Below are 12,616 nucleotides of genomic sequence, written 5' to 3'. Positions count from 1 at the left end.
TTTTCACCAGAAGGTTGCCTACCAGGTGATGATGAGAGAGTTTTCACATTGGTTAGAAAAGATGCATTTGAAGGGGCAGCTAGGTGGCACAGTGGATAGAGCACTGGCCCTGAAGTCAGGAGGACCCGAGTTCAAATGCAGCCTCAGACCAAACACTTGATACTTACTAACTATGTGACCCTGTGGGCAAGTCACTTAACCCCAACTGCCCCCCCAAAAAATTTGCATTTGAAGCTCCAAATGGTGTGTTCAGGGAAGTGGGAGTATATCATACCCCCTTGATTTCTCAGGTTCATGACAATCAAGTATTCACAGAATTCTATATTCAGATAGTCAATAATCACTTAGTAAGTACTATGCCAGGCACTTTACTAGGTGCTGGAAATAAAAAGACAAAACCAAAATAATACCTGCCATCAAGAAACTTACACTCGGTTAGATGAAACAGTGCACACGTATAAATAAATACACAGTACATATGATATAAATGCAAATTTATGTCATAAATACAAGGCAGTTTTTATGAGGAAATGTAGAGGCTTCATGAAGTATGAGGGGGTGCTTAATCTGAGCTTTGAAGGAAGCTAGTATTTCTAAGAGCTGGAAATGAAAAAAGTTTATTTAGGCACGAAATATAGCCAGTGCAAAGGCATGAAGACTAGGCACATTTTTCTATGAATGGAGGGGAAATTTTGTATTCTATGTCTATTTAATCCAAAATTTAAAAAATGAAATGTTAATTTGTGTATATTTTTGAAAGTATAGAAATTAGATAATATTGACATAGCTTAATAATCTTAACATTTGCCAGAATGACCACCTCAAAACTCAGAATCTGTTCTACTCGTTTGGTAGCCCAAGACTGTTAGGAAGATTAGTTGTATCACAGCTTCATTTTTTCTGTTATTTCCCTGAAAGAAGTAAAGGAACAAAACACTACAAGAAAAGACAGTACCTTTTGTAGCATCTAGCACGGTAATAAGACATGTCAGCGATCACTAAATATATACTAAATTGAATGTTGATTGGATTAATGCATAAGGAAACTTTTTACTATTTATCACTGTAAAAAGAACGGTCTTTGTTTAAATATTTTCAATTTTTTTTGTGTGTCTGTAGAGTATCCATTCCATGTTACCTGCAGCGTACTCCAGTGAAAAAAATCCAGTCTGAGTATGTCCCTTTTATCTCATTGTTTTGTAAGAGAAAAACTGTCTTTAAATTACCTAATCATAACATGAATAGTATTTTAACTGTTAAACATTAAGTAAAGATTAAAAATTAAGTTCATTTACAAATAAACTTAAGTAGTCCAGCCCAGAACTTGTGCTAAATGCAAGAAAAATATCCAAAATATTATTCTGAAATAATTACCTATTTCTTAACTTTTTCCAAAAGCTGAATGTCTGTTATTGAAGAATTTAGTGTTGGCTTCCCAGCTATGTCCATAATCCTCAGTTTTGTGATTTCATTCCTTCTCTGAAGAAACGAAGCATTTTTCCTGAACAGAAATTTACACTTTTGTATATTATAATAATGAGGAAGAGCCATAGATAAATATAGTGTGTTTGAGTTATGTTAAATATAAATGAAAAATTATTTGTTATAAGAGAAAGCTTCCAGGGTGAGGGGAGGAAGGAGGGGGAAGAGATAAAGGAGAATTCAAGGGTTAATAAAACATTTCAACAAAAAATTTTTTAATGTAAATGAAGATTCCAAACAACTTCTTTAAAATCAGTAGCTCTTTATAGATACTGTTTTATTTTCAATTGAGTTCCATTTTTATAAAGAAAAAAATCAGATCTATATATTCTTATTTGCATCAAACACTGTCTAAACTTTAGTCATTTTTTTCTGCCTCACTTTACTTTCTGTAAAACTAAGATGTTAGTATCTCACAAAGTAGGGCCACTTGTCAATTCATTCATTCAGATGAGGTGCTTTAAAATAGTTGAATGACATTAAAATATATAATTAAAAATATTGATCTGGTAATTTTAGGAATCATAAGTTATAATTTCTGTTTCTATTCTATAACAAGAGTTGCTCATTAACAATATCTTCTTGTACTTGGTATAGTGGAAAGAGTACTTACCTGGGAATCAGGAGATAAAGGATTTAAGTCCTGGCTCTGTCACTGTGTAATCTTGTATAAGTCACTTTACATCTCTGAGCTTCAATCAATAAACATTTATTAAGCGCCTGCTATGGGCCAGTCATTATGCTTAGCGTTGGGAATACAACAAGAGGCAAATGACAGTCCCTACCCTCAAGGAGCTTACAATCTACTGGGAGAGACCGCTTGCCAACAAATATATACAAACTATGTGCAAGATAAATAGGAAATAATTAACATATGGAAGGCACTGGAATTAAAAGAGATTCTGAAAGGCTGTCTACAATAGGTGCCTTCACTTCTCTTAATCTCTTCTCAACCCCCTTCCCCCCCCCCAAAATTCAATCTCATCATTTCACTGAAACTCTCTCTTCAAAGTCACCAGTGATCTCCTGATTGTCAAATCCAATAGCTTTTTATTAACCTTCAGTCTTCTTGACCTCTCTCCAGTCTTCAGTATATTGTTAATCACCCTCTTCTCTTTGACATTCTCTTCTTTTTTTCAGCAATTTCAGTCATTTATGATCACATTGTATTTGATCAATGTCTGGTATATGCAAAAACACTGTATTAGACAGGTTGGTATAGTAGGGGGAAAATTGTACTCAGAGTTTTTATGGACTCAACTTCTAATTTTCTTTTTTTTTGTTGGTATTTTATTTTTCCCAGTTACATGTAAAAACAATTTTAACATTCATTTTTAAAACTTTGAGTTCAAATTCTCTCCTTTCCTCCCTTCCCACCCCCACAATTGAGAAGGCAAGAAATTCCATATAAGTTATACGTGTATAGTCATGCAGAACACTTCCATGATAGTCATATTGCGAAAGACTAACTATATTTCCCTTCATCCTAATCCCCCTCTTGTTTATTCTATCTTTTTCTCTTTCACCCAAACCCTCCTCAAAAGTGTTTTACTTTTGACTTCCCCTCCCCCAATCTGCCTTCTCTTTTATCACCCCCTCTTTTCTTATCCCCTTTCCCTGTCTACTTTCCTGTAGGGTAAGATAGATTTCTTTACCCAATTGAGTGTGTATGTTATTCCCTCTTTGAGATGAGAGTAAGGTTTACTCACTCCCCCCTCTTCCCCTCCACTGTAAAAGCTTTTTCTTGCCTCTTTTATGCAAGATAATTTACCCCATTCTACCCCTCCCTTTCTTCCAGTACATTCCCCTCTCTCACTCCTTAATTTTATTTTTTAGATATCATCCCTTCATATTCAACTTATACCTGTGCCTTCTGTCTATATATATTTCTTCTAACTACCCTAATAATGAGAAAGGTCTTATGAGTTACAAATATCATCTTTCCATGTAGGAATATAAACAGTTTAACTTTAATAAGTCTCTTATGATTTCTCTTTCCTGTTTACCTTTTCATGCTTCTCTTGAGTCTTGTATTTGAAAGTCAAATTTTCTATTTAGCTCTGGTCTTTTCTCAAGAATGCTTGAAATTCCTCTGTCTCATTGAATGTCTATTTTTTCCCCTGAAGGATTATACTCAGTTTTTCTGGGTGAGTGGTTCTTGGTTTTAATCCTAGCTCCTTTGCCCTCCAGAATATCACATTCCAAGCCCCCGATCCTTTAATGTAGAAGCTGCTAAATCTTGTGTTATCCTAATTGTGGCTCTGTGATATTTGAATTGTTTCTTTCTGTCTGCTTGCAATATTTTCTCTTTGACATGAGAACTTTGGAATTTGGCTAAAATATTCCTGGCAGTTTTCAATTTGGGATTTCTTTCAGGAAATGATCAGTGGATTCTTTCCATGTCTATTTTACCCTCTGTTTCTAGAATATCAGGGCAGTTTTCCTTGATGATTTCTTGAAAGATGATGTCTAGGCTCTTTTTTTTTAATCATGGCTTTCAGGTAGTCCAGTAATTTTTAAATTATCTCTCCTGGATCTGTTTTCCAGATCAGCTGTTTTTCCAAAGAGATATTTCACATTATCTTCTATTGTTTCATTCTTTTGGTTTTGTTTTATGAATTCTTGATTTCTCATAAAGTCATTAGCTTCCATTGCCTCCATTCTAATTTTTAAGGAATTATTTTCTTCAGTGAGCTTTTGGACTTCTTTTACCATTTGGCCTCGTCTATTTTTAAGGTGTTATTCAGTATTTTTTTGTGTATCTCCTTTACCAACTTGTTGACTTTTTTTTCATTATTGCATCACTGTCATTTTTCTTCCCAATTTTTCCTCTCCCTCTCTTACTTGATTTTCAAAATCCTTTTTGAGCTCTTCCATGGCCTGAGGCCAATTCTTGGAGGCTTTGTATGTAAGAGCTTTGATTTTGTTGTCATCGTCTAAATGTGTGTTTTGATCTTCCTTGTCACCAAAGTAAGTTTCTATAGTCAGAATTTTTTTCCATTGTTTTCTCATTTTCCCAGCCTATTATTACTTGACTTTTCAACTCTGTGTTAAGGTAGCGCTCTGCAGCTATTTTCAGAGATACTTCTAGGGACCTGCAAGTTTTCAGTTTTTCCAAGGTGTTGATGATCTAAGGAGAGGTGTTTGCTCCTCTCCTGGCCTGGGCTGTGGTCTGTGAGAGACCACAAAAGCACTCTTTTCTGCCCTGGAACTGTGAGGAGGGTTCCCCCCTCCACTGTTGCTGCAAGGTCTGTTATGCTAGTACTCCTCCTCGCCCCAGGGCTGCAATCCAGATCTAAGTATAGGCAAAGCAATAGAATCCTGCCTCAGGGTTAGCAAAGAGACCCCTGTAATCTCCTTCTGACCAGTTGTTCAACCTCCTTACCACCTGTGGGGCTGACAGCTCTGGAAAGCAACTTCTGCTGCTGCTATTTCATTTGCTCCCAAGGCCTGCTTTTGATTTGGGGCTGGGGCTGTGCTCCACAGTCTGTGTTGGACTGTGCTTTTCTCTCACCCAGTCCAGCAGACCTTTCCTGCTGATCTTCTAAGTTGTCTTTGGCATCTGGGGGCTGAGAAGTCTGGAAACCCCCACTGCTGCCAGTGATTCTGTTGCCCTGAGGCCTGCTCTGGGTTTGCTGGGGCCTAGTCTGTGCTGGCATGGCTTATGCTAGACTGTACTGCTCTCTCACCCTGGTGCAACAGACCTTTCCTGTTGACTTTCCAAATTGTTACTCTGTGGTTTTGTGGGTGCTGCTGTTCTAAAATTTGTTTATAGTCATTTTTAAAGGTATTTGGAGGGGTTTGGGGAAGAGCTCAGGCGAGTCCCTGCATTTACCCTGCCATTTTGGCTCCACCTCTGACATGCTCTTCTTTCTAGGCCTTCCGGACACCTCTCTCTCCTACTTTTCCTCCTGCCTATCAGATGTCTCCTTCTTTAAGTCCTTTGCTGCATCCTCATCCAGTTACACCTACTAATCTTTGGTGTCCCACAGTGCTCTGTCCTGGGCCCCTCTTTTCTTCCTTGTCTGTCCTACTTCAACTGGTGATCTCATCAACTCCCTTGGATTTAATTATTATCTCCATCCTAATGATTCTCAAATCTGCTTGTTCTGCCCTAACCTCTTTGCTGACCTCCAGTCTCACATCTCTAACTATATTTCAGATATCTCAAACTGAACATCAGGCAGACATCTTAAACTCAACATACCCAAACTGAACTCGTCATCTTTTCCTCAAGTCCTCTACCCTTCCAAACTTCCCCTTTACTTTCAAGAGCACCATCATCCTCCCAGTCCCCTAGACTCACAATTGAGGTATAATCTTTGACTCTTCACTATCTTTCATCCCCTCATATCCCATCTGTCGCCAAGCCCTGTTGATTTCACCTTTGCAGTATTTCTCAAATGTACTCCCTTCTCTCCTCTGATACTGCCATCAGCTGAAGCGGGCTTTCATCTCCTAATGCCTGGACTATTACAATAGTTCCCTGGTGGTCTGCTTCCCTCAAGCCTCCACTCCAGACTATCCTCCATTTAGCCACCAAAATCATTTTGCACAGATCTCACCACTTCCCCTCCCTACTCAATACATTTCAGTGGCTCTGCATGGCCTCCAGTATCAAATGTAAAATCCTCGGTTTGAAATTCGCAATCCTTCATAACCTTTCCAGTTATACCTTACTCCCCACCACGTACATTCAGTCCAGTGACACTAGTTGCCTGGCTTTTCCACAAACAAGACACTCCATCTCTCAGCTCTGGGGCATTTTTCTCTAGTTGTCCCCCATGCCTGGAAGACTGTCCCTCCTCAACATTGCCTGCTGGCTTCAAGTCCCAACTAAAATCCCACCTTCTACTACCAGAAACGTTTCCCAACCCCTCTCAGTTATTCCCAGTTTTTCCCTTATATAGCTTGTGTATACATGTTTGTGTGCTTGTTGTCTCCCTCATTAGATTGTGAGGCTCCTTGAGGACAGTCTGTCTTTTGCTTCAGTATCCCCAGCACTAAGCACATAGTAGGTGCTTAATAAATGTTTGGTGATTGATTTCAAACAAAAAAGAGAAATATAAACCATAGAATCAAAAATTTGATGTTGAAAGGGACCTTAAGATATTTTATCCAACAAAGAAACTAAGGCTCAGAGAGGTGACTTTCTTAGGGTCTTACACACAGTAAGAGTCAAGGTTTTAACTCGTGTCTTCTTCTTTCCAGTCCAGCACATTTTCCACTATTCCACATGTTGAAATTCACATCAGATTCTGTATCTTCATAAATAGCTCTCCCTCTGACCCAAAACCTCCCCTTCACTTTTTTTTTCTACAAGCATTTTTAACTTTTAAAAACAGATATGAGAAATTAGAAAAGTCACTAGTAGGAAGAGATTCCATAAGTAAAGCGGCTACTCGAAAAGATAACCACAGAAGTAGACTCTATATAGTGGGACAGAAAGACCCTAACAAGACACAGTTAGTCAGTCTGCTAAACTTCGGTAATACAGAGGCAAGAAGAGTACATCCTGACAGGGGAGATAACATGTTATGGTATGTACTGTGTACATAAGAGGGGTATACATAATGTGAATGGAAGGTAGAAAATTTCCTTCATTCCTTCAGAATAAGCAAGAATAAGTAGTTTATATTTGATCTTTATATTGCCTCTACAGAGAAGAAGAACTCCTATATCTGAGCTTCATTGAAGATGTAACAGATGAAATTCTGAAACTTGGTTTATTTTCTAACAGGTTAGATTTTTATTATACTAATAAATGTATCCAGCTAAATAAATAGTAATGTTATTTTTGAAGCATTTCCAAAAATACATTGGCTAAATGTTAGTACAATACTGCTCAAATTAAGAAAGCATCCTACTTTTCTATGCATAATTCATCATCTACTGTGTGCTTTATAAATTGGTTTGTTTTTAGGGAGATATCTATTGTATCACAGAGAGATGTATCCATTAAGATATATAATAATCTGTTTAGTAGCCTGGCAAGATTGGAATTTGTGAAAATTATCACTTAAACAAAAAGAGGCATCATCCTTTTTACCAAGTGAAGTTTTCTAGTCTTTCTCTAATAAAAATAATCAAATGATGGGACAGCTAGGTTGCACAGTGGACAGAGCACCAGTCCTGAAGTCAGGAGGAGCTGAGTTCAAATCCAGCCTCAGGCCAGACACTTGGCGCTTACTAGCTGTGTGACCCTGGGCAAGTCACTCAACCCCAACTGCCTTAACAAAACAAAAAAAATTTTTTTTAAATGACCAAATGATAATTTAAGTGTCATGTAGATGTAATTCTGCTTCTAGGAAAACTTCATTAAGAACATGGCATTTAAGCAGGGTTTTGAAGGCTTTCAACAGTTGTAGATACCCAGGTAATTTTAGGTACAAAGAACTATGTGGGAGTTATTTGGGGAACAGCAGTATTCTGGTTTTACCAAATTTAAAGTATAAAAGGTACAACAATATTAGATAAACTGGAAAAACAGATTGGACCTAGATGGTGGAAGGCCTTGAATGCCACACAAGGAATTTGTCTTTTTTTAAATGGGTAGCAGAAAGTTTTTGAGAAGCAGAGTGATATGATCAGAGCTTTGAATTAAAAATATTAGTCTTATAGCATTGTATAAGTAACATGGAGGGAAGAGAAATTAAAGGCAGGTTTGTCTAGTTGAAAAGACTTTTGCAAAAACTGAAATAAGTAGTATAATATCCCAAGAAATAAAAAGTGTTGTGGTCCTTGCCTAGGCAAACCCAGAAGTGAGGATGGTGGTAAAATGCCTTGGTATATCCTACCCTAAATTCCACTTACTGCTGTGTCATACTAGACTTTTAGTATTTCTTCTTGATCTTTTGTTAACAGTTCACTTTTATCTTGACCTCTGATTTATTTTCCGTGTATTGATGAATTAAGCACAAACAATTAAAGACAGCATCATCAGGAAGGAAATCTATTTGGGAGATACTGGGGTGCTAGGATGTGTAAGATTTTTTTAATGGATAAGTTATGAGAAGGAAGAGGAAGGGGAAGAAGGAAAAGTTTAATATGACCACAAAGTTTTGTGCCTGGGTGGCTTGGAAAATGGTATTACCTTTAGTAGAAATGAAGTAGTCAGAAAGAAGATAATCTGATTCTGTTTAATTAATGTTCTGTTTAATTAATATAATTAGTTCAATTAGTTTCCTGAATATATTTTTTTGCTTTACAACTTGAACACGTAAAATCCATAAGTACTTAGATCTCCAGATTGGGAGAAATGTCAGAACAGGGATAAGAAAAACATGAATGAACAATTTTATTAATTGGTAAAACTTCTAATAAAGATTAATTTACTAATTACTAACTATTTTAAAACATTACCAACATAGTTACAAAAACAAAGGCATCTCAATAGTTCTTTCCAATCCTCTTTTTTTAGTTAATATCTGTATGCGAAATGTATGCCCATTTGGATTTTGGCTTGTGTGTTTTAAGTTAATTTATTTTGAGACCATGACTTTTTTCTTTGTCATTTATAGGGTTTTAGAGAGATTGTTTGAGCGTCATATAGAACAAAATAAACATCATTTGGAGGAGGTTTGTTTTTTATAATATTACTTTATAAAAATCTGAATAAATTATTTTAAAGTTTTCTTTCCCCACCCCCATCTCTACCACCCTCAAGGACCTTTTATAAAACAATCTTGGGAAAGATTTCAAGGGGAGCTTTCTCTTTTTTCAGCTGTCATGTCACCTTATTCAGATGATTATGCTTCTTACTAGTGCTGTATATGTCAAGCTTTCGCTTAGATTCTATAGATGAAGAGAATAAATTAATAAAATAATTTTCTCCTTCTTAATTCTAGAAGAAAATGCGCCATATGCTTCATGTCTTGAAGGTCGATTTAGGTTGCACTCCTGAGAGAAAACCTGAAAAACTAAATGGTACCCTTGATATGTCGAATTTGTTTGATTTTGAAAAGCTTGGAACTCCAGCAGAAATACAATTAACAGATGAAAATGAAATCACAGTGTCTTCTTCCAAAAGCGAAGAACACCAAAAACCTCTGGATTTACATGATAAAACTCTGGATGCAGATTTGACCTATAAGGAAATGGCATACACTTCGCCAAGCAATACCTCACAGCTCAGCTCTAAAGATAAGTATTCAGAAGACTGTGTTAATGGGCAGGTGATTCGTGAAACAAATCTTGAACCATCAGCACAGTCTGAAGAGCCAAGTGTTTCCTACACCACCTCAGACCCAGTATCCCCTACAGACTCCTTTGAAGAAGGTGATAATGACCTTGAAAAAACAGATTCTTTAAATGCTTTGGGTAAAACACACTCGGAAAAGTGTGTTCAGAATTCCAGTAAGAAAGATAATGATCATGACACAAAAGAACCAACTTCCAAACTCACTGAAACAATCAATGAGCAATATCCCTTGGAGAACCGTTAGTTAATAAATACTCCAAATGGCTAGCGAATCATTCTTTGTCTCTCCCTCTGTCATATTTTGAAACTGATGAAATTTTTCATGTAAGAGAACAAGTCTTCATAAATAATCTGTATACCCAATGTACCACAGTATTCCAAGTAATTAGAGAACTACTGTTTCAAATAAAAAGGCAGCAGTTATCTACTGGAAAATGCCACAGGTCTGGGAATCAGGAGATCTGTATTCCAATCCCTGTTCTGCCACCAACTTCACCTTGTGGCTGTAAGCAAATCACTCCTTGGGCTCAATACTCTCACCTGTTAAGTAGGGATAATAACACTTTTCACACTTTGGTGTTGTTTCAAAGAAAGCTCGAATGCCATGACAAATCTGAAAGTGCCTCTAAAACTTAAGTGTTTAAATGAATATAAGGTAGTATTATGTTGATCTGGATCACTGCAATAACCAAGGATAAAAATATTTCAAATGTAGAAAAAATGTAAATTAGATAAATTATATACAGTTTATGATAAGGAACCCCATTCAGCTCATTGTGCATGTATTAAGCTGTATATAGAACCCACTGTGAGGCACTAGGGGAGAAGAAAGTTCTAGTAAGACAGAACCCCCAGACTCATTATAGTTTCATTCTGGTAGAATTTGTTAATAGGGGCAGTTAGGTGGCTTAATGGATGGAGTATTGGACTTTGAATCTGGAAGATCTGAGGTTGAATCTTTACTCAGATACTAGTATAACTATGGGCAAGTCATGTAACCTCCATGAGCTGCAGTTTCACTTATCTGTAAAAATGAGGATAACAGTTGTACCTACCTAACAGAGTAGTAGTGAGGACCGTATGAAATAATGTGTGTGTGTAAATATAGTGTGCGTGTGTATGTATGTATGTATGTGTATATATACGTGTATATATAATGTCCATAAAGTGCTTTGAAAACTTATGTGTTTTATAAATATCAGCTATTATTAATACTTCTGCTACTTCTGATAACAAATATAAAGTTAATGTATATAAAGTACCAAATGTTAACTATTATTAGAGGAATGGTATAAACATCTATGATGCAAAATATTACACGTGTTAGGCACAGAATGAAGTGCTCAGTATGAGAGGTTATAAAGGAAGGGAGGAAAGGAGGTAGGACATCAGAGAAGGCTTCCTGGCAGGAATAGTATTTGTCTTGGGATTTAAAGGATGGGTAGGTATTAAACAAGTGAAGAGGAAAGGGAAGTGTATTCCAGAAACATGGAACAAAAACATTAAGGTAGAAAAATACTACCCATGTTTGGATGTAGAGAGTAGTCCAATTTGGTTGGAATATAGAGTACATGGAAGAGAGTTATATTTAAGACATGTTACTAAGGTAGGATGGTGCCTACCAAGGTGAAGGCACATGAATGCCAGACAAAGAAATCTGAGATTTCTTCAGTAGGGAATAGGGAGCCACTAATGACTTTTGTGGTGAAGCAGCTAGATGGCTCTGTAGCTAGAACACTGGGCCTGGAGTCAGAAAGACCTGACTTCAGATATGACCTCAGAAACTTACTTAGCTGTGTGATCCTGGACAAGTCACTTAACCTGTTTGCTTCAATCCACTAGAGAAGGAAATGGCAAACCACTCCAGTACCTTTGCCAAGAAAACTCCATGGATGGTATTGGCATGCTGGTCCATGGGGTCACAAAGAGTTGGACACAACTGAATGAACAACAAGAAATGACTGGAGCACATCTTTATAGAAGCAGATCTATAGGACTATTCCTCTAGATCTATGTAGGGCCAGCTAGATGGTGCGGTAGAGTCCCCATCCTGAACTCTGGAAGACCTGTGTTCAAATGTAGCCTCAGACACTTACTAGGGGTACAGACCAGGGCAAGTCACTTAACTCTGTCTCAGTTTCCTCATCTATAAAATGAGCTAGAGAAGGACATGGCAAACTACTGCATGATCTTTGCCAGCAAAACCCCAAATGGGCTGACGAGTTGGACGTGACTGGAACAACTGAACACGAAATCTATGTAGAAATAAAACATTCTACATAGACAACTATAATTCATCTCTCCTTAGTGAAATTACCTCCATCTCTAAAAAGTCTATGTTATACAAATTAACTTAAGGTCATGATTATTATATTGTTACATATTAGCTTTTTGGCCTCTTATAAGTCCCTTAAAATTGTTGATTCTTGTTTGAAGAGGAAATTTAGTTTAATGAGAATAGAAATAAACAGGCTCAGAGGACATATTCACTTGGGGAAGTTACAGAGGAATAGCTTTATCTCATTTATAGAATGGAGCATTCTATTCCTCTGAAAATATTGGTGGAATTCAGCCAAACGGCACTTATCCCACAAGAATAGGGATCTTCCAATACATATTAAGAGTGCAGGATTTTAAATTAAGACTAACTGGGCAAAATGGTAAAGTATCATGGCACTGGCTCTGGAGTCAGAAGATCTGAGTTCAAATGCTAGCTCTCTGCCACTTATTATCTGTGTGATTTTAGACATATTACTTAACCTCTCTGTGCTTCAGTTTAATCTGTAAAATGGGGATAATGATAATTGTAATTCCCTCACAAAGTTGCAAGGATCAAATAAGATAAAGTATACAAAATGTTTTGTAAACCATAAAGTACTACATGAATAAATGTCAGCTACTAATAATAACAAAACCAATCATTTTAATATTACC

At 36.9% G+C, this 12,616-nt stretch overlaps 1 protein-coding gene across 6 annotated transcripts in view; it reads left to right on the top strand.

The window, feature by feature from the left end:
* SPATA7 (spermatogenesis associated 7) overlaps positions 1-9,954 on the top strand; it is a 58,073-nt gene extending 48,119 nt beyond the window's left edge. For all 6 annotated transcript variants that reach the window (XM_021000304.2, XM_021000298.2, XM_021000297.2 and 3 more), the window contains 4 exons: positions 1,120-1,173; positions 7,145-7,222; positions 9,003-9,060; positions 9,330-9,954. In XM_021000304.2, the coding sequence (XP_020855963.1) occupies positions 1,120-1,173; positions 7,145-7,222; positions 9,003-9,060; positions 9,330-9,926 (787 nt within the window). In that variant the 3' untranslated portion in view covers positions 9,927-9,954. The remainder of the gene's footprint in view (positions 1-1,119; positions 1,174-7,144; positions 7,223-9,002; positions 9,061-9,329) is intronic.
* The last annotated feature ends 2,662 nt before the right edge of the window (positions 9,955-12,616 follow it).

The sequence above is a fragment of the Phascolarctos cinereus genome, unplaced genomic scaffold (genome assembly GCF_003287225.1).
Source record: "Phascolarctos cinereus isolate Bilbo 61053 unplaced genomic scaffold, phaCin_HiC Scaffold_3;HRSCAF=262, whole genome shotgun sequence".
In the NCBI taxonomy this organism is placed as follows: domain Eukaryota; kingdom Metazoa; phylum Chordata; class Mammalia; order Diprotodontia; family Phascolarctidae; genus Phascolarctos; species Phascolarctos cinereus.
This window is presented reverse-complemented; position numbering and strand designations above follow the sequence as displayed.